We start from the raw sequence: 27,186 nt of genomic DNA on the forward strand, positions 1-27,186 counted from the left end.
ATATATATATATATATATATATATATATATATTTTTTTTTTTTTTTGTTGCGAATTCGCGCCTGCCAGCATGCGAACGGCCACGTAACTCGAATCACGGCACGTCGCCCGCCGGACGGACAATTCTGTCGTGACCTTCTCGGAATAACGCTGGGAGCTAGTCACGGGTGGGGGTTTAACCTCACCACGATCGTGCCAATTGCCCACCCGCGCAGGATAGGGTTGCTCGCCAAATTTGAACTGCCTAAGTACCTGCGCGAATGGTCGACCGGGCGATCGTACCACGCCACAGGCCGACTCCGGACACGAACCGCTTAAGCAGTCCGTTCCGTGCTACAGTGATAACCGAGCGGTGTTATCGTCGGCCTTGACGGTTCCGATTAATTACCGGGATGTTGCACCCACTACGAACCCCTAACGTGATGCAAGATGGAGGGTCAATAAAAAAGGAAAAGAGACGAAGCAGAGCGGGAACAGTTCAACAAGCAAGCATTTTATTCACACGCACACAGACAAGCACATATATACAGCCATACAGTCAAAAATGCACATATAACAGTGTAACAAAAGAAACGATGCAGAGCTACAACCGAATACGCGTACACATGGCAACACTTAAAACAATACTACTTGAGCCAGACTGGCGCCACCCACAGACATTTACACAAAAACCCCAAAGAAAAGAAAGAAAGAAGTCACGACTTCCCTTTTATGGCTGGTGAGTCCCTCTCCCGCGACCATCAGCGTGGTCACGCCTGGCCCCGACCTCTCTCGCGGCCGGCGAACCCTCTCCGGCACTCCCTGTCCGGACGCGCAGGTCCAGCTCACTACTGGCGCTCCCGAGTCTCCCATCCGTGCCTTCGTGACAGGGCCGCTCGCCAAGGCGCGGGCGCAGGACCTCTTCCCGAAGATCAACTCTCCACAAAAACCAACCGAAGACCAACCGGACCACCAGCCAAGAAGAAGAGGAAGAGGCGGAAGAGGAAGCGCAAGCGCGCCCGCCCGTGTCCGTCTTTTATAACGCCGGGCTCCGCCCTTCGCCCCGCCCCGTTCTCGGCTCCACCTTCCTTCGAGAGGGTTCCCGAAAAGGGCGTTCCCTCACGCTTTCCCTCCACCCCGCCCCGTGCGGGGGGCCGGGGGAGTCAGTTTTTGGCTCTGGGCCAGAGAATTATTCCCCCAAAATGAGGCCCCTCCTTCACATGACCTCTGACCTTTGACCTGCATCACCCCTCCTCCACTCCAAAGCGCGGGGAAGCCAAACGGACGAAACAGGCGGGGAAACCTGCGCATCCTCGCAGTTCCCTCCTTGGCGCCTTTGTTTGCCGATCAGAAGCGGACGTAGTGGCGAAGATGTAGTAGCGTAGATGGTGGAGGTGGCGTCGTTGCAGTGTGGTTGGCGCTGTGATGGGGATGGCATGGTTGTTGGGATGCTGTTTGTTTGAAATAAAAGATAGAACAGAAAAATGGCTAACTGGAGGATCGCAGCACGAATGGATCACATAAATTCCCTCTGTACAACGGGTTTGGGCAAACTACACATGTACCTATGAAGATATCTCACCTGAGGGCCCTTTATGGTGTAATGCGAATTTCCACTATATATATATATATATATATATATATATATATATATATATATATATATATATATATATATATATATATATATATATATATATATAAATATATATATATATATATACATATATATACATATATATACATACATATATATACATATATATATATATATATATATATATATATATATATGTGTAAATAAATAAATAACCATATATATATATATATATATATATATATACATACATCGAAAAATATAAATATATATGTACATCTAAATGTGTAAATATACATATATGTATAAAAAAAATTTTTAAATCTATATATCGATAAATATATCTATAAAATATAAATATATACAAAATATATGCATATATATATATATATATATATATATATATATATATAGATATATATATACATAATATAATATAATAAATAATGACCGTTTTTACAGCCATTTTTCCCTGCTGTGCAGGGGTTGGGCTTTTTCTTGAGGCAATGTTTTATGGCCGGATGCCCTTCCTGACGCCAACCCTGGTCGCCTCTTACGACACACAGGGATATGGTACACCTATTCTAACCGGGGCATACACCGGGACCAGTATACTGGTACTCATTTCGATGACCTCGGAAGGATGACAGGCTGAGTCAACCCCCTGGTGTTAATTCAGCAGCCAACGGGGCTTGAACTCAGGACCCTGGGATCCCAAGCCACCACCCTAACCACTAAGCCAACACCAGGCATATATATATATATATATATATATATATATATATATATATATATCTATGTCTGTATATATATATATATATATATATATATATATATATATATATATATATATATATATATATATATATATGTCATCTCTCATCGCCAATCTTTTATTGACAATCTATATCCTCCCCAATCTTTGATCTATCACGTGCAAGTTTTTCGATATCCCATCTCCGGACATCATTCTTCCTTCAACCTCCATGATTGTCTTCAGTCGATTTTCCTCTGTTGAAATACGAGGACGGTGCTTGAGTGAGATGACACTTATGTTCATACTTTTATGTGTTTTACAACAGTCTTGACCTGATACAGAGATAATGCCACCAGCCCAGCGAATGACTGAAACCCCCGTTAATCCCCCCACCACCCTACTCCAAGCCCATCTTTTTTCCAAATTCCTGGGTTTTTCTTCCTGAGAGTTTGCCTCTGTCTCCACTCCATGCGTCCTCCTCGACCCCTCATTCTTCCCCGCATCCCTTACTTGTCCAAGTCTCCCTCTATGTTGTCCCTCAACCACACACTCCTAATGCTGTTCCTTTTGTTCTGTTATGTCCTCATCCGTTCTATGTTCTCCCTCAACCACACACTCCTTATGCTGTTCCTTTTGTTCTGTTATGTCCTGATCCGCTCTATGTTCTAGCTCTTCCACGAGCCTCGACTTTGTATCGAAAAATAAATAAATAAACCTGGCCAGTTATGCCGATGCAAGTGGTTGAAAATCTGCACAATCTTTTGATCGAGGAGGTTCATTTTCCTGGAAATGATCGCGAACTTGCAGCACAGTCATGATGACTCCACATTACGGAAAACCAGAGTGGATTTAAACCGGATTGCGGCAGTGTGAACAGCTATGGTCACACCAGTGCTGGGACATCCAGATCCAGGCGTCACGTCCACAGACATCAGAGGACGTAACAGCCGTGCAATGGAGAAATGTCCGATAAAAGTAAAACGTCCTTGCTGAAGACCTGTCCATTCGCAGTTTGAACAATGCAGAAGCAAAACTACACCAGCAACTAGATTCTGGAAGATTTTAATAAAGTATAACCTGCACAACTACCAACTTGGACTTCAACTCAGATATAACATTCACATTATTCCTGATCTCTCCTTCTTCATTCAACATGTTGTTTTGTTTTGTGTGTGTGTGTGTGTGTGTGTGTGTGTGTGTATATATATATTTTAAACCAGAACCATGGTTTTCCAAATATTTGATGTGTATCTGCATTAGCCCAGTAAGGTGGTTGCCTTCCCTTCCCGGCTTCAGCAATTAGCCTCAGGGTATAGGATGGTTTCATTTTTCCATTTCCTTCACCAAATCCATCTTGCCATTGCATGAACACACTGGTGCTGAAAGAACATTTTTTTTTTCTATACCTGCCCCTACTTTTACTAGTTTTAACCTGTTTTGACTTTGTGTACCTGTTTATCGATTTAACTTCAATCAACGTTTGGCTTGTGGTTTTTTTTTTTTTTTTTTTTCTCTCTCTCTCTCTCTCTCTCTCTCTCTCTCTCTCTCTCTCTCTCTCTCTCTCTCTCTCTCTCTCTCTCTCTCTCTCTCTCTCTCTCTCTCTCTCTCTCTCTCTCTCTCTCTCTCTCTCTCTCTCTCTCTCTCTCTCTCTCTCTCTCTCTCTCTCTCTCTCTCTCTCTCTCTCTCTCTCTCTCTCTCTCTCTCTCTCTCTCTCTCTCTCTCTGTTCATGTCTGCCTGGTAAATGTTCCACACGTGTTTCTTTTGTACTTCCCATTTAAACTTTCAAACAGAGGCAGAAGCAAACAGGTCGACGGCCATAGAGGCATGCGGCTAAATAAGACAGGGAGGGACATGCGTGAACATGGATTCATTTGGACGCACAGAGATGGTACAAACATATGGACAGCAATGGGGGAGGGGAAACGAAGAAACAGGGAGGGGTGAGAAGGGAAGGACTGGGAGGAAAAATCTTTCACAAAGTATATTGAGTCACTACTGCAGTTGAGGCGAGGCAAACAGAGAGAGAGAGAGAGAGAGAGAGAGAGAGAGAGAGAGAGAGAGAGAGAGAGAGAGAGAGAGAGAGAGAGAGAGAGAGGCACAAGCGTGAAAAGTGTGACGAAGTTGGTTGCTGTGCAAGAGTGCACGCATTATAGGACTGGAGTACCAACCTGAAAGATGGCGAGGGAGGCTTAAGGGAGAAAGATTAGAAAGTGAATACAAAAGCCCTGCTACATATGAAGAGAGAGCGAGAGACTGGGTGGAGAAGATCTTGAAGCTCATGGGTGCTCTGTGGGTGACAGAAAGAGACGACTGAGAACCATGATACGTCATGATAACTCAGGTAAGTCTGCAACAGTAACAAAAAAAATTAAACACCTTTCATCTTTTCAGTTTCCTTAAGTGAATAAGATGTGCTCAAGTAAGTTTTACTGAAGCTCTTAGAATTCCCCTTTTAGGTCTGTTATGCTCCAGCTTTAAATCATTCTTTGAGTACGCTCCAGTCAAGGTGCTTCCAACCCATCTGCTTTTCACTTTACCTTCCCAAGGTGCAGAACCCATCAATTTGGCACAGCTACGTTTACACAACCCACCCTCAGCTACTTTACAGCTGAGCTCCTTTTTCAATCTCTTCGGAACCATATATTCTCCTCGTTTTCTAATCAATGTCGACAATGTGTTACTCCCTCAAATGTAGCTCTGTCGAAGCAATACTTGTTTGTTCCATTCCTGTCAGTTCACCGAGTCCCTTTCCTTTCATCCGTATGTCTAATATATCCTCATTCCTCAAACTTATACTTCAACCTCTTCTTTCAGGATCTCCATCATTATAATTTTTTTCTGATGAATAAAGCATGGGGGAGTGGTGGATGGTAAATGTGCAATCATATTGTTTTAATTATTATTAAAAAGTATCTTTGGATGCATTAATCTTCATGTTTATATTTTCTCAACATTTCATGCCTTCTTAATCCACCTCTTGCATTATATGTTGGGTCTCTGTGCATTTTTGAAGACCCTATAGCTGGGGCAGTGACTGATCGACAAAATGTCAGCACGTGTTCCGTCGTTGACAAAAATCCTACCACATTGACCTCCCAAGTTCACGACGTGGACAACTATATTGTCATAATGGTGGTGATGTTGTTTTATTGCACTCCAATAGTTCAAAGTTAAACATTCTAGCACAGTATGACATTCACATGCACGAATGCACGCATTCCTTGGTGTAATTTCCATGTCAGCAAGAGTTCAACTCTCTGCCTTTGCTGTCAACTTTAATTGATCACCAGGGAATCCAGTAGTTATCCAACTCTCATTTCGTACGCATGTAGAAATAGGACATTGATCCTGCACATAGCTTTTGTCAAGATCAAGAACATTTCAGGACAAAAACTCTGGTCCGCATGATCATACAAGTCACCAAAATTAGTAAATTATAGAGATATCTTCTGTTGTCTCATACAATAACCTTTCACCTAAAAGTTCACAAGGTGTTCAGGACAAGACTTTAGATTGGAGGAGGTTAAGGACAAGGCTTTGGAATAGAAAACGTTCAGGACAAGGCCTTAGAATGGATCAAGCCCATCTATTATATATCAGCTCAACCCACATATATATATATATATATATATATATATATATATATATATATATATATATATATATATATATATATATATATATATATATATATATATATATATATACATATAGTGATGGTTCTTGATGATTCAAAGATTTTCAAAAAATTAAGTTATTGCAACTATACATTCCAAATTAGGGATGGCAAGATGGTTTACATGGATGCACACTCGCCAAAAAGCTGTCTAGACTGGAGTTGAATCCTGACCCAGCTTTAAATTGTCATCCCAGTGTTTCACAGGCAGGGTGATTCATGAATGTGTGCGCCGTCCCTTGGATGGATGTTAAACCGGGTGTACCGTCTACTGACGTTAGAGTTTGTGGACGGTAAAGATCCCAAGGTGTCCTTCGCGGACAGTAGGCAAGCTATTGCCGGCACCAGAAACAAATTCCAAATTCTTGCCCAAACTACTTAGTCAAGCATAAGGCCTGGTCAGTCGGTTCGTGAAAGACTTTGGCCAAAAACTTTCCCCAGTCAAACTCACAAGAACGTGGGAATAATTATGGTTGTTAAAGAAGATGAATATCGATAGATGCTAAATTTTCACCTCCGCCACTTAAGGTGGATGAAGGTTATGTTTTCACCTCCACCACTTAAGGTGGATGAAGGTTATGTTTTCACCTCTGTCTGTCTGTCTCTCTGTGAGCAGGATATCTCAAAAAGTTGTGGATAGACTCGGCCAAAATTTGGTGGAGCGGTTGGGTGTGTGAAAAGGATGAATTTATTCGATTTTGGTAAAGATCCGGATCCCGATCTGGATACGAGTATTTTATATTTTTGTTTTTACAAGTGATGATCTTCACCTTTGAGAGATGGGGCCAAAAACGACATTGGTACAGCATGATATTTCAAAACGTTGTGGACGGATTATGGCGCAACTTAGTGGATGAGTTGGTTAGGTGGCCGATTCGATTTAGGGTTAAGGTCCGGATCCAGATCCAGCCTATCCGTGGGATACAAAACATAAACTGTTCAACCTTGTGGAGGTACGTGACCCACCGAGTGCCTTCTACTTCTTTGTGTAATGCACGGGTGTTTTGAAGATGATTCCTTTACACAGAGCATGACACTTTGATTTCATGCTGTGATATATATATATATATATATATATATATATATATATATATATATATCTTCTTCTTTCGGCTGCTCCCTTTAGGGGTCGCCACAGCGGATCATCCTTATGATCCGCATAGTGATTTGGCACATGTTTTACACCGGATGCCCTTCCTGACGCAACCCTGGTTGCCTCTTACGACACAGGGATATGGTACACCTATTTTAACCGGGGTATACACCGCCCAGTACACTGGTACTCGTTTCGCCGACCTCGGAAGGATGATAGGCTGAGTCAACCCCCTGGTGTATTAATTCAGTGGCCCAACGGGGCTTGAACTCAGGACCTTTTGGATCCCAAGCCACTGCCCTAACCACTGCGCCAACACCAGGCATATATATATATATATATATATATATATATATATATATATATATATATATATATATGATATACATATATGATTGACCCCTCCCACACTCCTCTAGCAAAAGTAGCTGCATAAAGCAACCCAAGAAGACTTACACAAGGTAAGTGCTAACGCTGTTTCGAACCCTTCCCAGAGTTCCTCAACAACTATAAAAGACGTTCACATAGCACACACATGAGAATCCCAATGCTATGCACCCCCTCAGCTAATGGACTGGTTTCATCACTTATTGGCGAGTCATCAGCGAGAGCGCAGACAACAATGCATACCAACGAGGCTCCCAAGCAGGTACCACGTGCAAACTTCAAAAGCAGTCAATAGATAAATAAAGACCCACCCACATCTCTCAGCTGTGAATGGAGAGAATGGCCAATCAGCTCTCACCTAATTGACTACACCCAGGTAAGTCTTCTTGGGTTGCTTTACGCAGCTTATTCAGCTAAAGGAGTGTGGGAGGGGTCAATCTAGCCACCTGGGTACATAATCTGCATAATTCTTGCCACCTGGGTGTAGTCGATTAGGTGAGAGCTGATTGGCTGTTCCCTCCATTCACAGATGAGAGATGTGGGTGGGTCTATATATATATATATATATATATATATATATATATATATATATATATATATATATATATATATATATATATATATATATATATATATATATATATATATATATATGTATATTGGCAATTGTATCATTGGTTTTTTATACAAAGTCCAGGCTCATGGAAGAGCAAGTTGACAAAGGTCATATAATAAATGCAGTAAAAGTGACCTCACAGTTGAATGCAAACAATCGAATAAGCAAATGCGTAAAAGAGCAGAGAGGGGGGGAAGTATGTAAAGCACAATAACCTGCAAGCAAGAAGGTTGAGATAAGTTGGGTTAAAGGGTGTAGAAAAGATTGCAGGAATTGATGGGTTTTTTTTCTTTACAAGAGCGAGGCTCATCAAGAGCAAGTTATCATGAACAGTGACACAAACATCAAGGGAAAGAACGAACAGGAAAGAGGAGAGGCAGGGGCTGAAGAATCTGAACATATCTGGTAAAATGGTTGATTAGGAAAGGTTAATGAAACTAATATTATTGTTATTATTGTTTCGTATGCAGCCTGTGAATGCTGGTTGCATAATTGCTGGGAGCACGGCTGTGCCACTGTTTACAGTAAGATGGTACTCATTTTGCTGACATCGGAAGGATGACAGGCTGAGTCAACCCACCTGGAGTTATTTCAATGGCAGGACAGGGGATCGAATTCAAGACTCGAAGATTTTAAGCCAGCCACCTGAACCAGCCAACACCAGGCATTAGACTAATAAATATCATCATTTGAAGTCCTGGATGGAAGAATGAAACAGAACAACCTCTGGAAAGTGGTGCCCTAGACGGGCGAAGTGAGGAATAAAAGTGATGAGGTGTATTGTCAGCCTGGATTTTGGAAGTTCAACCAGGACTCGGTTACTAGAAGAATGCGTGCATCCTGGAGTTGCTGGGAATCACCGACCTGACAGCGTTGTGAGAGCAACATATCTTGTGTTTTTTTTTTGGGGGGGGGGGTTTGTATACCTTGTCGAGGCTCGTATGCAGATGTTTGCTGATTTCGGCCTTATTCTGGGAAATTCCAATAAGTTTGAGACATTTAGATCTTACAGAATCCAGGAGAGAGAGAGAGAGAGAGAGAGAGAGAGAGAGAGAGAGAGAGAGAGAGAGAGAGAGAGAGAGAGAGAGAGAGAGAGAGAGAGAGAGAGAGAGAGAGAGAGAGAGAGAGAGAGAGATAGAGAGATATGAATGTCACCCGAGCTCATAGGGGAGAGAAGTACTCCATTGAGCTACAGAGGATTTGTAGTCTGTTATCGTGTAGTTAGGATTTGTCAATGAAACACAAAACGACAGAGAATGCCCAGCATGCTGCCAGCTTTGCCATAATAAAAGTCGGACCAGGAGAGGTCATGGCTGATGATGATTCCGAACAGTTGAAGACACTGAACCTCTTCCGGTGGCTGATCCTGGATATAGATAGGAGAGTTCGTTTAACGATCTTTTCAGAGTATTTCCTGAAACAAATAAATCGTGAATTTGCAAATACTCTTCAATTCATTTTTGTAGAATGTTTTTTGCAACATATTGAAGCGGAGGCCTGACAAAGGCTTCCATCAATGGCGAAACAGTGTTTAAAGTAATACAATGCATTCAATTAATACAGTTCTAAGTTTCCTCAAGGATAACCCAATCCAACCAAAACTTACGGCAAATCCAATCGTCCGGGAGGCAAAAGGTGGGAAGATGCTTCTTTTAATTAAAATGGTTCATTAAAATAAATAAGACACGGGGATTCGAGAAAACAATACATGGACAGATCTCACACATGAGGACAGACAAATTTGGAGGTAGTCAGCGAGAATCCGAATTTCTGTACAACTAGCAGATAACCCTGTTCTACCAGGTTGTTCTAAGATAATTAGTTCCCAATATTGTTTGGAATATTTAGAGAGTTTGCCAGGAATGTCCCTTGACAGCATAATGGCAGGAACCCGCGGAAATTCCATCGAATGTAAAATGTGACTTCAAGTCCTAACCCTTTTTCTTCTTCAAGTCCTCAATGCCATCCCCTCCGAACCCCAGGTCTGAGGTCCCACCTTTTTTTCTTCAAGTCCTCATTCCCCCCCCCCCACCCCTTCCTAACCCCAAGTCTGCATAATTGTCACTAACTGTTAAGACTGATAGGGTTTTTCGGTGAAATAAATCAACAGACAAGTAATTATACATTGACAGAATTAACTGAATTATCCCTGTGTCGTAAGAGGCGACCAGGGTTGCGTCAGAAAGGGCATCTGGCATAAAACGTGCAAAATCACTATGCGGATCATACGGATGATCCGCTGTGGCGACCCCTAATGGGAGCAGCCGAAAGAAGAAGAAGAAGAAGAAGAAGAAGAAGAAGAAGAAGAAGAAGAAGAAGAAGAAGAAGAAGAAGAAGAAGAAGAAGAAGAAGAAGAAGAAGAAGAAGAAGAAGAAGAAGAAGAAGAAGAAGAAGAAGAAGAAGAAGAAGAAGAAGAAGAAGAATAAGAATAAGAAGAAGAAGAAGTAACTGAATTGTTTGTGGTTATATTCTTTTTTAACTTCAGGTATGAGTGCGAACCAATGACTCTGATCCTACGCAACAACAATGTGTGCAACAAAAACGCACATAACTCGAAAATACATGATATCGATGTTTGTAAACTTCCGTCTGCACTGTTCGGACACAATAGCTTGTAAATGAAGTATCATTCAGAATAATATGTGCTGTGGTTACGACATTTACCCCCATTCAGACACAATTGGGCAACGTGAATGTATATATAAACAGAAGATAAATAAATAGATAGATAGACGACAGAAGGAATAAATAATTACACGACGGCACTAAAATACCAGACTTGCACAAGAACAAAGGGGCAGGTGAGGGCTTGTGCCAGGCACGAGCTGATGTGTGGTATACAGATAACCGTAGCACAGATCGGAGTGCAGCACGGGGTGGGTAGGATGACAGGAGCGATGCTGTCAAAGGACGAGAACATTGTGGTCTCTCCACAGCAGTCCTTCCTCAGACGACGAACCATAGAGAGAGAGAGAGAGAGAGAGAGAGAGAGAGAGAGAGAGAGAGAGAGAGAGAGAGAGAGAGAGAGAGAGAGATAGAGATAGAGATAGAGATAGAGATAGAGATAGAGATAGAGATAGAGATAGTAAAGAGAGAGAGCGAGAGAGAGAGAGAGAGAGCGTGAGAGCGAGAGCGAGAGCGAGAGCGGAGAGAGAGAGAGAGAGAGAGAGAGAGAGAGAGAGAGAGAGAGAGAGAGAGAGAGAGAGAGAGAGAGAGAGAGAGCGAGAGAGAGAGAGAGAGAGAGAGAGAGAGAGAGAGAGAGAGAGAGAGAGAGAGAGAGAGAGAGAGAGAGAGAGAGTAAAGAGAGTTATTACCTCTTGAAGGACAAAGGCTCAACTGCCATGAACAAGCACGACCAAGACTCTCATATACTCTGTGACTGCTTTATGTACGGCGGGTCCCCGCTGATGACCACAAAGCCATCTTCTGGGCTGTCATGCCCGATGGGGAGGCCCCAATAAGTCTTCATCCCCCCTCAACTTCGCCACCATGACTTGCAGTAGACTGGACAAATAGCCCATGCAATGCTCCTCTACAGCACAAAGCTCTTTCCATGTGCCTTTTTGCACCCATAAGTCCTGTACCTGGCCCCACCTCTTTTACAGGGGTTTTACACAACACAACATTACTCTCAAGGTTTCGACTCACTGCCTCCTCAGCGCACATTTTACCAAATGACTTACCTCAAAACAAATATCCTGATACAAGGGGAGATATATCCTACACAAACACACGGATCAAGCTATTCTTAAGACAATTTATCTATGGATCCCCCCCACCCCATTATACGTAACAATATATTACATGGAAAGTGGGGAGATATCGGTGGTTTGGAGTGAGAAAGCACCCTATGGAGTTCTTTATTCATTGTTGATCACCGAGAAAGAGAAAACTGAAGAGATAAAAACTAGATGTAAAATTCACGTTTACAGATGGTACATGCTTGGGAGCCTCGTTGGTATCCATTTCTGTCTGCGCTGTTGCTGATGATTCGCCAACAGGCGATGAGAATGGTCCGGCAGCTGAGGGAGTGTTTGGCATTGGAATTCTCATGTGTGTACTATTTGTGAACATCTTTACAGCTGTGGAGGAACTCTGGAAAGGGTTTGAAACAGCAAATGGCTTTCCTTGCGTAGCCTTTCATGGTTGCTTTATGCAGCTTCTTCAGCCAGAAGAGCATGGGAGGAGTCGATTTATTTATATAATCCTAGGCACCTGCGTTCATTGATTAGGTGAGAGCTAATTGGTTCTACTCTCCATTCACAGGTGAGAGATGTAAGTGGGTCTTTGTTTATCATTTATGTTATATATATATATATATATATATATATATATATATATATATATATATATATATATATATATATATATATATATATATTATCTTACAAAAGTGAGTACACCCTTTACAAAAATGTACATATTTTGTTATAACTTTTTACTTAGTTGTATTATAAACACAAGACTCAAAGAAATGACATAGTAAACATTCTGTCATACTTGTGCAGGCCGAAAACATTTATTCTGTAGATACAATGTGACATACTTGGCATATCTGTAAAGGGGGGGGGGGCAACAAAAGTAAGTACACCCTCTGTACTTTCTCACATTGAAGTGTTATTGTTTTCAGTATTTTGTATGTCCACCACCTGTTTTGAGCACAGCAGCTATTCTACTCGGTATGGAGTTGACCAGTGTTCCACATGTCTTTGCTGGGATCCTGTTCCACTCCTCTGCAATGACTTCTCAAAGTTGCGTGATGTTGGACACCTTTCATCCCTCAACCTTACATTTCAGGATGCCACACAGGTGTTCTATTGGTTTAGATCAGGTGACATGCTTGGCCACTCCAACACATTGACCTTCGACTTCTTCAGAAAGGCAGTTGTCTGCTTGGAACGATGCTTCTGATCGTTTTCGTGCTGAAATACAGCTCCTCTACCACGTTTTCGTAAGGAGGGTAACATCTTCTCCTTCAGGATGTCACGGAACATCGTACAATCCATGTTTCCCTCGATGAACTTGAGCTCTCCAGACTCCAGTACCGGCAGCACTCATGCATCCCCAAACCATGACACTACCACCACCATGCTTGGCAGTAGGGATAACGCACTTGTCTTGGTACTGTTCCCTGGGTCGCCGCCAGACAAGCTGCACTCCATCAGATCCAAACAAATTGATCTTCGTTTCATCAGACCAGAGGACATGTTGCCAGTAGTCCAGGGGCTTGGATTGATGTGCTTAAGCAAACTGTTTGCGAGCTTTCTTGTGGCTCTGCTTCAGGTCTGCGCACTAACAGACTGGCCAGAAGCTGTAGAAATCTCTTCAGCAATATTGGCGGCACTTTGTCGTCTGTCTTGAAGGACTCGATTCTGAACTTGGCGAACAGTACGTGCAGTCATCTTTGCTGGTCTGTCCTGGCAAGCGCAACTCATTGTTGTACACTTCTTGGAGAACCTCTGGATGACCTTGGCCACGGTGTTGGGGCTTACTTTGAAAGAAGCACTGATCTTCTTGTATTCTTGGCCATCTTTATGTCGGGCAACGATTCGATCTTTGGCATCTTTCGAGAGCTCTTTACCATGAGGAGCCATGCTGCTTTCTCAATGGCGATTGGTGCAGTATTTCCTATGCAATTACTTATTCAGCAAGCAGATAGCCAATTACTGCATTGAGTACACTTCTTCACTTTTAACATACCATGGAGGTTGCAGCTCTATGGACATTGTGTGTATTGTTTGGTGCATATTTGTACCTTGAACACACTTTGATTTAAATATGCAGAAAATGATGAAAATGGAAGCTATTTTACCATGCTTGACTTACTTCTTGTGTAGACAATAGCAGGGGTGTACTCACTTTTGTTGCCTCCTCTTTCAGAAATATTCGTAATATGCCACATTGTTTTTATGGAATGGCAGTTTTGTGCCTGCATATATATTGCAGAATGACTACTCTGTCATCAACTCTAAGGTTTTGTTTCTGGCACAGCTGCTTAAAAAGTTACACTGAATAATTACTTACGAAATCTAAAGATTTCGTGCTGAAATACAGTTCCTCTACCACGTTTTCGTAAGGAGGGTAACATCTTCTCCTTCAGGATGTCACGGTACATCGTACAATCCATGTTTCCCTCGATGATTTCTAAAGATTTCGTAAGTATATTGATGACTTCCGTCCTCTGTTTGTGTGTGTGTGTGTGTGTGTGTGTGTGTGTGTGTGTGTGTGTGTGTGTGTGTGTGTGTGTGTGTGTGTGTGTGTGTGTGTGTGTGTGTGTGTGTGTGTGTGTGTGTGTGTGTTTGTATGTTTGTATGTTTGTTTGTTGGCACGATAACTCGAGAACGGAAGAAGCTACCAATGTCAAATTATACCACGTGATTCAGGAGGGCGATGGCTAGCGCTGATTAGATTTTGGTCAAAATCGGTCAAAGGTCAAAGTCACAATGAGGTCAAACATAATTCCGTAAATTCATGTGGAGAAATGGAGTATTTTTGCTTCGGTCGACGTTACGAGTTCGTTTTAACTTCGATTTTAATTTTGTCTTCGGTTTTTGCGATCGCTTAGGACGCTTAACACCCGGTTGTCGAAATTGTGGTAAAAATCGGATGTTTTGGAGACGTTTTGAGATTGTATAAAAAATATTTCACTCGCTGCGTCACAGCTCGTCATGTGGTGCAGCGCGCTCGAGCAGACGCATCGTTGAGTCACGTAAAGGTTTTGCGTGTGCACGCTGACGGTGTTTTCGATAAAGATGGTGTTTAAAAGTCATTTTTTATCCCAATAAAGGTTATCGTCGCATGCCTGACTCGCTAAGCCGTCGGATTATGTAAAGATTGTTGGTAAATGGCCGAATATTACGGTTTTGTCACTTTGATAAAATAATATAAAATAATTGCGTGGAGAAATGGAGATTTTTGCTTCGGTCGATGTTACGATTTTTGATGGTTTGGTACAGAAACTTCTGGTTTGCGTCGCTACCTTCTCTGGAGACAGCTTTTATTAGACAAGGTCAGGGGTCAAGTTGACGATTTCATAAGTACCAGTCTATGACTGCTTGATTACATATTTGTGAGGGGTATACTCACTTTTGTGATATACTGTATATATATATATATATATATATATATATATATATATATATATATCTATACATACATATATATATATATATATATATATATATATATATATATATATCTATCTTCTTCTTCTTCTTCTTTCGGCTGCTCCCGTTAGGGGTCGCCACAGCGGATCATATGATCCGCATAATGATTTGGCACATGTTTTACGCTGGATGCCCTTCCTGACGCAACCCTGGAGGCCTCTTACGACACAGAGATAAATATATATATATATATATATATATATATATATATATATATATATATATATATATATCAAAAAGGCTCTTCTGGCTAAACAGTTGCATCGGCTTTGCCTATTGGGAATGAGCTTAGCAATGCTACAGCCTCCTACATCTCTGTTGGATTGTACTGCAGCCAATACTGGGAAGAGAATATAATTACCAATTTTATAGACCAAGCAACCCCAGGAGCAGGGAACGAGGGAGGGGAGGGGGGGGACATCCATCATCGTGTGTTTTGGGCTCGTTGGGCCTCATCAGCTTGGAGCAGAAGCTTCTTCCCGGAGTGAAGGTCTGGGGGTTGGGAAGGGGGAGGGGGTTGAGGACTTGAAGAAGAAAGGGGAGCTGCAAATCTGTTTTAGGGAGGAGGGGGAGGGTGAGGACTTGAAATAGAAAGGGGGAGTGGAGGATAGAGAGTTGGAGTGGAGGAGTCAAAAAAGGGACAGAGTTGGGAAGGGGGGGGTTGAGGCTTTTTGGGGGGGGGTGAGGACTTGAAGACTTTGGGTTAAGGACTCAGGGCTAAGATGGGGGGTATTGAGGACATGAAGAAGAAAGGGGTTGAGGACTCAGTCACATTTTACATTCTGCTGATTTTCATGGGTCCCTGTCATGCTGTCAATGGACATTCTGAGCAAGCTTCCTAAATATCCCACACTCTATTGGGAACTAATTCTCTTTGAGCAGCCCAGTGAAATCAAGTTATCAATAAGTACTGTATGCAATAAAGGTAAGAAAAGCATTTTACAGAACTGGACTTGGTTGACAGAATGGCAAATGAATTGTGCCAAGAGGTTGAAGACTTTGCAAAAGAAGAGGCCAAAAACAACATCCCAAAAGCAAGCAGAAAGAAGAAGAATGAATGGCTGTCAGAAGAGGCAATGACTATTGCAGACAAAAGAAGAGAGATGGAAACCAAAGCCGCATCAAGAGAGGACATTAAGCAGGTAAATACCAACTTCCAACGACAAGCTAGAAAAGAGAAAGAGAAATATTTCAGAGGCATGCTTCGAAAAAGAAAGTGACAACAGAGTGGGGAAAACAAGAGATCTTTATCAAAAGATCAGAGAGATCACAGGAAAGTTTAGCTCTCAGATTGGGATCCTTAAGAATAGAACAGGAAAATATGTGACAGACAAAACACAGGTGAAAGAAAGATTGAAGGATGACACCAAAACTCTGTACAAACAAAGTAGCAATATGATGGAAACCTTCGAAGAAAGAATACAAGCAAGAATCAATAGTGATAGAATGTGAGATACGTAGAATGTTGAAAGAGCAAGCAAATGAAAAAGCACCAGGTGCTGATGAAATTCCAAGATAAGTCTTCAAGGTAATTGCAGAGGAGGCAATCCTCATTTTAACAGCTGTGTGTACACAGATCTGCAGCAAAATTGTACGGCCTAAAATGTGGAAGCAGTCAGTCTATTGCCAAAGAAAGGGGATCCTAGAAAGTGTTCAAATTACCGAACCATTGCCTTGATTTCACATACTAGTAAGATATTACTAAAGATCATTCAACACAGAATAGAAGACTTCATGAAGCGAGAAATTCCAGTTGAGCAAGCAGGTTTTAGAAGAGGAAGAGGCACGAAAGATCAAATCGCAAATCTGAGGTGGATCATGGAAAAAGCAAGGGAATATCAAAGGAAGGTGTATCTTTGGTTTTTAGATTACTATAGCGTGGCGTTGCAGAGTTTGATGTCACAGACTTGCTGTGTTGTCATCATTTACAGCAATCATAATCCAAACATTTGTGATATTGGTGATATTATATTTATTTGTAATATAAAAAGGTTCAAGTGGTCTAAAGCTCTAAATGGTCAAGGGTCAAAGCTGTATAATCTGTCTTAATGGTGTAAGGGATCTGAATGGTGTTAAGATCTTAGAGGTCCAAAGGGACTTGAAGGGCTGCAAAGGTATAAAGGGTTTCAAAGGTCTAAACGGTGAAGAGATCTTTTGGTGTCGTGTCAAAGGGTCTTAAAGGTAAAAGGGGGTCTTCAGGGACTTAAAGGGTCTTCGGGGTCTTTTTGGGTATTTTTGGTCCTCAGGGTTCAAGTGATAATGACTGAAGTGTTTAAGGACTGACTGACTCACTCACTCACTCACGTATGGACACTGCTTGATCACATAACCTCACCAGATTAAAGTCTAGGTGAGATAAAAATGAAAAGCTGAAATGTTTTGCATCAATAAGTATTCAACCCCTTTGCTATAACACTCCAAATTGAGCTCAGGTGCATCCAATTTCCTTTGATCATCATTGAGATGTCTCTACAACTTGTTGGAGTCCACCTGTGGCCAAATCAATTGATTGTACATGATGTAGAAAGAAACACACCTTTCTAAATAAGGTCCCACAGTTGACAGTGCATGTCAGAGCAGAAACTCCACCATGAAGTCCGAGGAACTGTCTGTCGAACTTCAAGATAGAATTGCGAGGAGGCATAGATCTGGGGAAGGGTATGAAAATTTCTAGAGTGTTGAAAGTTCCCAAGAGCACGGTGAGCTCGATCATTAGGGAATGGAAAGAATATGGAACTACCCAGACTCTTCATAGAGCTGGCCATCTGACCAACTGAGCAACTTGGAAAGAAGGACCTTGATCATGGAGGTGACCAAGAACCCAAGGACCACGTTGACAGAACTACAGAGTTCCTTGGCTGAGATGGGAGAACCCACTTCACAAATCTCGGCTTTATGGGAGAGTGACCAGATGGAAGCCACTCTTGAGAAAAAGGCACACGATCCTAAGACTTTAAGAGCATGAAGCAAAAAATTCTGTGGTCTGATGAGATGAAAATTTTACTTTGGCCTGAATGCAAAGCGCTACGTCTGGCAGAAACTGAGCAGAGCTCATCATGCAGCTAACACAATCCCGAGCGTGAAGAAGGGTGGTAACAGCATCATGCTATGGGGATGCTTTTCTTTCAGTGGCAGGGGCTGAGAGACTTGAAAGGATAGAGGGAACAGTGAATGGAGCCAAATACAGGCAAATCCTTGAGGAGAACCTGCTTCAGAGTGCAAAAGACCTTAGACTCCGGTGTAGATTTACATTCCGACAGGACAATGACCCCAATAACACAGCCAAAGCAACACTGGAATGGCTTCAGAACAAGAACATGAAAGTCTTTGAGTAGCCCAGCCAAAGCCCAGACTTGAACCCCGTTGGGAATCTGTGGAACAACTTGAAGATTGCTGTTCACCGACGCTCCTTATCCAACTTGACAGAGCTTGAGCAAATCTGTAAGAATGGGAGAAAATCCACAAATCCAGATGTGCAAAGCTGATAGACATACCCAAGAAGACTCAAAACTGTAATCACTGCAAAGGCACTTCGATGAAGTTTGACTCAGAGGGCTGAACACTTATGTGAATCATGTATGTCTGTTCTTTGTTTTCAATAAATTTGTAAAATTTTCTGAAACATTTTTTTCACTTTTTCATTTTGGGGTATTTTTTGTCGATTGGTGACTATATATGTATTATAATTTAATCCATTTTATTTCAGGCTGTAGCACAACATCATGTGAAAAAGGCAATGTATGTCAATACTTTCTGAAGGTACTGTGTGTGTGTGTGTGTGTGTGTGTGTGTGTGTGTGTGTGTGTGTGTGTGTGTGTGTGTGTGTGTATGTGCGTGTGTGTGTGTGTGCATCTCTCACAGGTGAGAGATGTGGGTAGGTCTTTATTTATATATTGACTGCTTTTGACGTTTGCACATGGTACCTGCTTGGGAGCCTCATTAGTATGCATTGCTGTCTACGCTATCACTGATGATTCGCCAATCAGTGATGAAACCAGTTCGGCAGCTGAGGGGGTGTATGACATTGGGATTCTCATGTGTATACTATGTGTGAACGTCTTTATAGTTGTTGAGGAACTCTGGGAAGGGTTCGAAACAGCATTAGCACTTTCCTTGTGTAAGTCTTCTTGGGTTGCTTTATGCAGCTACTTTGGCTAGAGGAGTGTGGGAGGGGTCAGTCATAAATATTGTTACGGCTGTGGAAATTCGCATACACCATAAAGGGCCCTCAGGTGAGATATCTCCATAGGTACATGTGTAGTTAGCCCAAACCTGTTGTATAGAGGGAATTCATGTGATCCATCCGGGCTGCGACGCTTTGAGTTTGGCGTTTTTCTTTCTCTATCTTTTATTTCAAACAAACAGCATCTCAACAACCACGCCATCCCCACCACAGCGCCAACAACACTACAACGACACCACCTCCACCACCTATGCTACCACATCATCGCTTCTACAACCATTCGCAAACACCACCACCTTCGCCTTTATCTTCACAACTTCATCCCACAGCATCGCTTCTGCGGCCATTCCCAAACACCACCAGTCAACACCAAACGTCGTGTTCCCGGAGCCGTTCGGCCATGGAGGCCGAACGCGTCGATCCGCGGATCAGGAATGCTTCAGGCCACTTCTCCTCCGTCCAATGGGCAAGCACGAGGCGGCTTGGCCCCGCCTCTAGGCGCGTGTAGGTGAATTCCGTCCATGTCCGTCTATGAAAATTTTAGGATCAGGGGAGGTTCACGCCCGACCAATGGCTGACCGGGGGCGGTGTGGCCCCGCCTCCAATCGCGTTCTGATCTGGGAATTTGCATATTGGCGCCTCCTGAGAGCTATAAAGGTGCGAGCGAAGGCGACTCAAAAAGAGAGTGTGGAACTGGAAGGAGAGTGTGTCGTCGAGGAGTTGCTTTTGGAGACAAGGAGCGCCGCGTTGGTGGAGTTGAGTCGAGTGCGCGCGGTGGAGCTGCGGGCGTCTGGTCGGGGCAGGGGACCTCGGGTCCGAGGCCAGGACGGCAGTCGGCGACGAGGCTGCGGTGTGGGGGATCGCTCGTCTCGTCGCGGGACCCAATTCAGCCAGCCACTCCCCGCCCCCAAGGCATCAACAATTTCCCCTTCCCCCACGCGGAGATCGTGCAAAAGGGGGCCCGTTCCTCCCCCACCCCAAGCGTGGTGCCAACAAGCATGCCAGGGGCCCGGAGTCAGGGCACAGCAGCGCGGACACTTTGCGGCTTGCCCACCAACGCGTCACGAGGACAAGGGTAAGACCTCCCCGGTCTCGTGGACCAAGCCGCTCCTCTAGGTCCCGCGCACATTTGGCCTACGGGCCTGTCTGCCTTCTTGTCTCTGAGGGTGGCTTCTTTCTTTTGCTTTTGTGTAAATGTGTGTTGGCGCCGTCTGTGAAGTAAAACTGTGTACGTGTTGCCGTGTGTATGCGTTAGTCGGTTGTATTACATTTGCTTTTTGTGCATAATTGTATGGCTGTAAACACGTGCCTTCTGTGCTTGTCGGTGTGTGCGCGTAATAAAATGCTTGCTTGTTGAACTGTGCCCGTTTCGCTTCGACTTTTCTCCATTTGAATCTCCATCTTGCATCACGTAAGGGGTTCGTAGTGGGTGCAACATCCCGGTAATTAATCTGAACCATCCAGGTCGACGATAACACCGCTCAGTTATCCTGATAGTACGGGACGGGCCGCCCAAGCGGCTCGTATCCAGAGTCGACCTGTGGCGAGGTACGATTGCCCGGTCGACCATTCGCGCAGGTACTTAGGTAGATCGAATTTGGCGAGCAACCCTATCCTGCGTGGGTGGGCAATTGGCACGATCGTGGTGAGGTTAAACCCCCACCCCTGACTAGCTCCCGGCGTTGTTCCTCGAGGGCCACGACTGAATTGTCCGTCCGGTGGGCGAGACATGCCGCGATTCGAGTTACGTGGCCGTTCGCACGCCGGCGGGCGCAAATTCGCAACAATATATATATATATATATATATATATATATATATATATATATATATATATATATATATTCATCTGCCACATGAAAACATTATCTCTGCTTTACTGCCTCACCAACCAGAAGGTGGGTTTGCAGTCGGGATTAACAATAACCAAAATATGGCCCTTCCGACTGAATAAATGCATAATGGCATTAAACGCAATGAGCGCATGTGTACCGCTTCACTTCTTGCCCAGACAGCTTCAGTAGCACACACTCGAGTTGATTTTAAAGACGGAGGATCTGTGGTCACAAGTGAAGGATCGTGGAGTCGTCGACCATGGTTTCGCTCTTCTTGGAGCTCATCAGGATGCCACACCACAAAATCGTTTACCTGTGACAATGCAACCTGGTCGGCTTAAATACCGTTAGTTCCTCATGGCTTGGTAAAGCAGTAAAGCACAGTTTGCATCCCATAACAGCCAAAACTGCATTGTCTGTGAGTAGTTTTGTCCTTCTGCCACATTAAATCCTTGGTTTTTAAAAAAGACTGGAGTATGCCCTACTGAAGCCAGAGGCGAATAGGTGTGCATGCGCACACAGTGGCATTTTTCATTTATCATGTCGGAAGGGCTTTGTTTTGGATTAGTATATATGCAATCTCTGTCTGTCTGTCTCTGTGTCTCTCTGTGTCTCTCTGTGTCTCTCTGTGTCTCTCTGTGTCTCTCTGTGTCTCTCTGTGTCTCTCTGTGTCTCTCTCTCTCTCTCTCTCTCTCTCTCTCTCTCTCTCTCTCTCTCTCTCTCTCTCTCTCTCTCTCTCTCTCTCTCTCTCTCTCTCTCTCTCTCTCTCTCTCTCTCTCTCTCTCTCTCTCTCTCTCTCTCTCTCTCTCTCTCTCTCTCTCTCTCTCTCTCTCTCTCTCTCTCTCTCTCTCTATATATATATATATATATATATATATATATATATATATATATATATATATATATATATATACACATAATCTATATATCTCTATCTCTCTCGACATATCCCTGGATGGTGGTTATCTCTGGATGGACGAGCCCGGGCAGGGTTTGTCTCCAGGCAGCTTGGCTCCGGATGTGTCCGGGTGGTATTTATGTCTGGACAGGAGTTTGTCTCCGGACAGTGTTTATATTATGACCGGTAGAAAATGGATTTCAGACATTATTTTGTTTCCATCTTCACTGTCATTTGGTGCAGAATCATTTTGATGAAACAGTGTGAATCATAACTCATGCTTCATCACACGTCTGCATTCCTTTCCCCCATATATATCTATATATCTCTCTCTCTCTCTCTCTCTCTCTCTCTCTCTCTCTCTCTCTCTCTCTCTCTCTCTCTCTCTCTCTCTCTCTCTCTCTCTCTCTCTCTCTCTCTCTCTCTCTCTCTCTCTCTCTCTCTCTCTCTCTCTCTCTCTCTCTCTCTCTCTCTCTCTCTCTCTCTCTCTCTCTCTCTCTCTCTCTCTCTCTCTCTCTCTCTCTCTCTCTCTCTCTCTCTCTCTCTCTCTCTCTCTCTCTCTCTCTCTCTCTCTCTCTCTCTCTCTCTCTCTCTCTCTCTCTCTCTCTCTCTCTCTCTCTCTCTCTCTCTCTCTCTCTCTCTCTCTCTCTCTCTCTCTCTCTCTCTCTCTCTCTCTCTCTCTCTCTCTCTCTCTCTCTCTCTCTCTCTCTCTCTCTCTCTCTCTCTCTCTCTCTCTCTCTCTCTCTCTCTCTCTCTCTCTCTCTCTCTCTCTCTCTCTCTCCATATATATATATATATATATATATATATATATATATATATATATAATGTTGTTGCGAACCTGGAGTCGGGAGTCGGGAGCGAGAAGGCCATGAGGGGGTGGGGGGAAGGAAGCTACCTCGGGTTCTCACCAGACTCTCCGGAATCGCAGGCCGTCGCACACGGATAAATCCGTGACGCGGCGGATCACTAATCATCCGTGAACACCAATTACTTAACCACATGACTTAGGGTTCTCCATCTAATAGAAACCAGATACCTAAAATGGTCACATTATCTAATTACCGGTAGACACATACTCGGTATGCCTTGTTCAGACCAGATCACCTTACCGGATCAGATGCAGCCGAGCGTAACTGCCCAAGGAAGTACCGGCTAGAAAAAGATCGTTGGGGGATAACGTCCCGGCTAAGCGAGAATACGAACCATGCTAGACCAATGAAGGAAAAGACGAAAACGAGCTGGGAACATTTCTACACAAGCATTCATTTAAAATCAAGCGAGGAAAGGTATATGGCACACAGGTCTTTGTTCGTGGTGATTCTTTCACAGGTGGCTGCTTGGGTGTGTTATTCATATCGTGTGTGTGTTTGCTTGCTTGATTTGAATTGATTTGATTTGTACCATGGATAAAAGGAAAGGGTTGAAATGGAAATCAGAATAGAAGATATAGATATAATTATTAGATCAAGCTAATAGACCCACGCAACGCCCTTCATCCCGTTAACCCACTAGACGTTAGGGGAAGTTCTGACTGCACAAAGACTAATGAAATAACTTCCTGGGGATCACTGTATGTTTGGTGTCATTGCCTTCGAGGCATGCGGTTTTGCAGAACCGCAACAATATATATTGTCTCTATATCCCTCTCCCTCTCTCAAGAATGGTATTTGTACAATGCATGAGGCATGAACATACATGCTCCCCCCCTTAAACCTGGGCACAAAAAAGAATGTGACAGCTGCACAATGCTTTTCTCTCCCTTTCTTCCTGGTCATTTACAATGTCACTTATCCCTACCAGCTTGACTTTCTAGATGTGTTTGTTGAGAAATCTGGGGATAGATTATTTACAGCAGTCTACCGCAAGCCTACGTTCACCGAGCAGTACATGCTGTGGAACTCTTTCAATCCAACATACTATGCAAATACCCTGATTACCATGAATGTTTCGACATATACATGTATTATTTCATAATCATAGATGGTAGTTAATTAAGATTAGGAGCTATGCAATAAAGGATAGTCAAGTGAATTGGTGCTGGCTGAATAATGGAAAGCAAGATCTTAGTCGTTGAAAATATCTTGAAATAACAGACTTCATGAATGAGGGAACCATGCACGGTGGGCCATTTTTTGCACCCCTGTTCCTTAGAAGTCGTCACAGTGTTTTGGATGTGAATGATGTTTAAGCTATTTCTTTAATGACACAAAGAGGAAAGTGAACCAAGTCGATAATCAAAATAAAAAAGCGCGCACACAAAACATTTAGGAGATTTCCTCTGCACATGAAAATTTAATTTGACATTGATAGATGTAAAGTTCTGCATTTTGGAAAGAACAACATAAATAAAGGGTACACCTTGAAAGGGAAAGCTGCAGAGATTTGCCTGTTCAGAAATTCCATCCAAGCACATGGATGCTGGGACCTGAGGTTCAAATACTTATACTGTGTTGATATGGACATTGTCTAATAAGATCCTTCATTAGTTCACACAAAATAAATAATATAAATACCAAATGATCTTATCATGCACATGATTAAGGTGAAGTTGCTCCATGAGCCTCGTCATCGTCGTCATTGTCATCATCATCCTACTGCAGGATGAAGGCCTCCCGAAACTCACATTGGGAGAGTGGAGTAGGCATACTCATCATGCTTGGCAAGTATGGGTTGGGCAGGAAAATATTTAATACAGAGTTGAGGCTCGTGGAGGAGCGACAACATGGAATGGATTAGGATGCAACAGAACAAAACGAACATCAGAAGGAGAGGGGTAACCACACAACAGCATGCTTGAGGGAGAAAATAGAGAGAGACTCTGAAGATAAGGAATGGGAGAAAGAATGAGGACTAGGGGAAACATAAGGGGTGGTCCATATGGATACAGAAGCAAGCTCTCAGGAAGGAAAATAGGAAAGTTGGAAATAGGTGGGCTTGGGAGAGTTAAAGGGGATAGAAAAGATCATGGTTTTGGATGGAGAATGATATGAAATGGTGGTGAACAGCTGTCTTGAAGACCTGGAGGGAAGAATGAGATTGAAGAGAATGTGGAAGTTGATTCCACAAATGGGAGGAAAGACTAAAGAATGAGTGGAGGTGAGAAGTGATTCTGAATTTTGGGAGTTTCACCAAAAGGGGGATGTTGGCAACTCATGTGCACCCTACAGAAACCTGGGGTGGTTGGAGGGGGGACAGATCTTCTCTCTGAACGACATGACACGACAACCTGAAATTGTGTCCGCCACATCTTCCACCAACAATTTGGCATTTGCACTTAGCAACAGTGACTTTGAATTATCAGTCTCCTTGAATGCCATTTTGAACGCTCAACCTCGAGAACTACCCGTGCCATCTACTTTCGGGAATATGCAGTAGCTCACACATACCCCTTATTACAACATTTTTTTCATTGTGAGAGCAACATATAACAGACAATTGGTATAATCTTTTTCTCACAATTCCTAAATTAAAAAAACACCCGAGCTGCCACCTGCCGCCATCTCAGCAAGGGTAGATCCACATCTACAATGCTTCATAAAAAGTCCATTTTCCTTCGGATTTAAACCCAGATACCGATATATTTGGTGAGGTGGTAACCTTTGCTCGTCAAATACAGTCTCAAATGTGAAAAAATAGCTGTCAATTAAGACCTTACCATGATCGATAAAATCGGCGAAGGAGTCACGTGATCTCTCAAATGTGCGAATCATTTAAAAACCGAACATAGTACAAATACAATCAACACATCGATTTCAAGGTAATTTTGCTGCTCATCTAAAGATGTAACTCTCAAGGGTGAAAAGAGTTTGGAGATAAAAAAAAGGTTGCCATCTTAGCTAACTTTACCAAATATACACCTCAAATATACATGTATCGTGTCGTATGAAAGAACCAAGTGAAGTTAACAGCGTGATTTGATTTTTGATCGTAAATTGATCACAGATGTTTGATTAATTTCATTGCGGATGTCTCACCTCAAATGAGAAACATTTTGGAGTGTGTATTGTTGGTAGAAATGGGAATTCAATGTAAAAATTCAGGGACTAAATATCGAAGTGGGTGGAGCTGGTAACCTTGCCAACCATTAATTTTTTGATTTTCAAATGGTTTCTGGTCACTATCACAGAAATATTCAATCACACCTGAGATATATTTCATTTTTTACAATACTAGTACGTGCCCGTACGTGCGTACCCGTACGTGCGTGGCCATACATGCAAAAAAGAAAAAAATAAGAATAAATAAATAAATAAAGAGAAGAATTGTGACGTCAATTGTGACGTCATCGCACCGTGTCCTGTCATTGGTTTGGTAAATAAATGACCATAACTTGGGAACCACTTGTCCGATTAATATCAAACCTTGAAAGGGCACATACTCAGGTCCCCGGTGTGGTGTATTGGCAGGGAGCGGTGAGGGGGCGTGGAGGAGTTGTGATGGTAGTCACGTGTCTGCAGGGCATATAGCTGTTCGCGTCCGCTAGAGGCTCGGAGTAGTGTACATCCGGACACGCAATAAACAGAGTTACGGCAACCCTCACGACTCTACGTGCCTCACTGCTCTCCGGACATTACACCCAGCAATATTCCTGGTAAGTTTCAAATAGATTGGACCAGTGGTTGTCGGGAAACAATGGTCACAGACAGACAGACAGACACACAAAAGATTGCTGGAATTATAGATAATCGATATCGCCGTTCTCTTAACGATGTCTTATCTGAGGGGCCATTCAAAAATTACGTATGTAACACATGGGCGTGGGGATTTGGAGTTTGGTGGGGGTAGCTGTGGGTGTGTCCAAATGTTATTGAGTTTTACCCCTCCAAGGAGGGGGTTGGGTAGGTGTTTCCAGAGCCATTACGTAACGACCTTTTTTGTTACATATTAAAACGAGCTGGAAAAGGACTTTTTGGACGTTTCTGGGTGAGCTTTCCCATAACCTTGAATGAGGTGCTGATTGAACATTTCTCAATTAGCTATGGCTTTGCCGAGAGATC

At 43.0% G+C, this 27,186-nt stretch overlaps 2 protein-coding genes across 2 annotated transcripts in view; one reads left to right on the plus strand and one right to left on the minus strand.

Annotated features, from left to right (window-relative positions):
• LOC147013404 (uncharacterized) overlaps nucleotides 1–4,623 on the minus strand; it is a 153,358-nt gene extending 148,735 nt beyond the window's left edge. Inside the window, exon 1 of the mRNA XM_085855202.1 lies at nucleotides 4,502–4,623. The gene's annotated coding sequence lies outside the window, so the exon portion shown is untranslated. The remainder of the gene's footprint in view (nucleotides 1–4,501) is intronic.
• Nucleotides 4,400–27,186, plus strand: part of LOC147013405 (uncharacterized) — a 40,360-nt gene continuing 17,573 nt past the window's right edge. The window contains exon 1 of the mRNA XM_085855206.1: nucleotides 4,400–4,674. Within this exon, the coding sequence (XP_085711332.1) occupies nucleotides 4,663–4,674 (12 nt within the window). The 5' untranslated portion in view covers nucleotides 4,400–4,662. The remainder of the gene's footprint in view (nucleotides 4,675–27,186) is intronic.

Source organism: Eptatretus burgeri, chromosome 14 (assembly GCF_056783735.1).
Source record: "Eptatretus burgeri isolate ZD-2024b chromosome 14, Ebu_testis_v1, whole genome shotgun sequence".
Taxonomy (NCBI): Eukaryota; Metazoa; Chordata; class Myxini; order Myxiniformes; family Myxinidae; genus Eptatretus; species Eptatretus burgeri.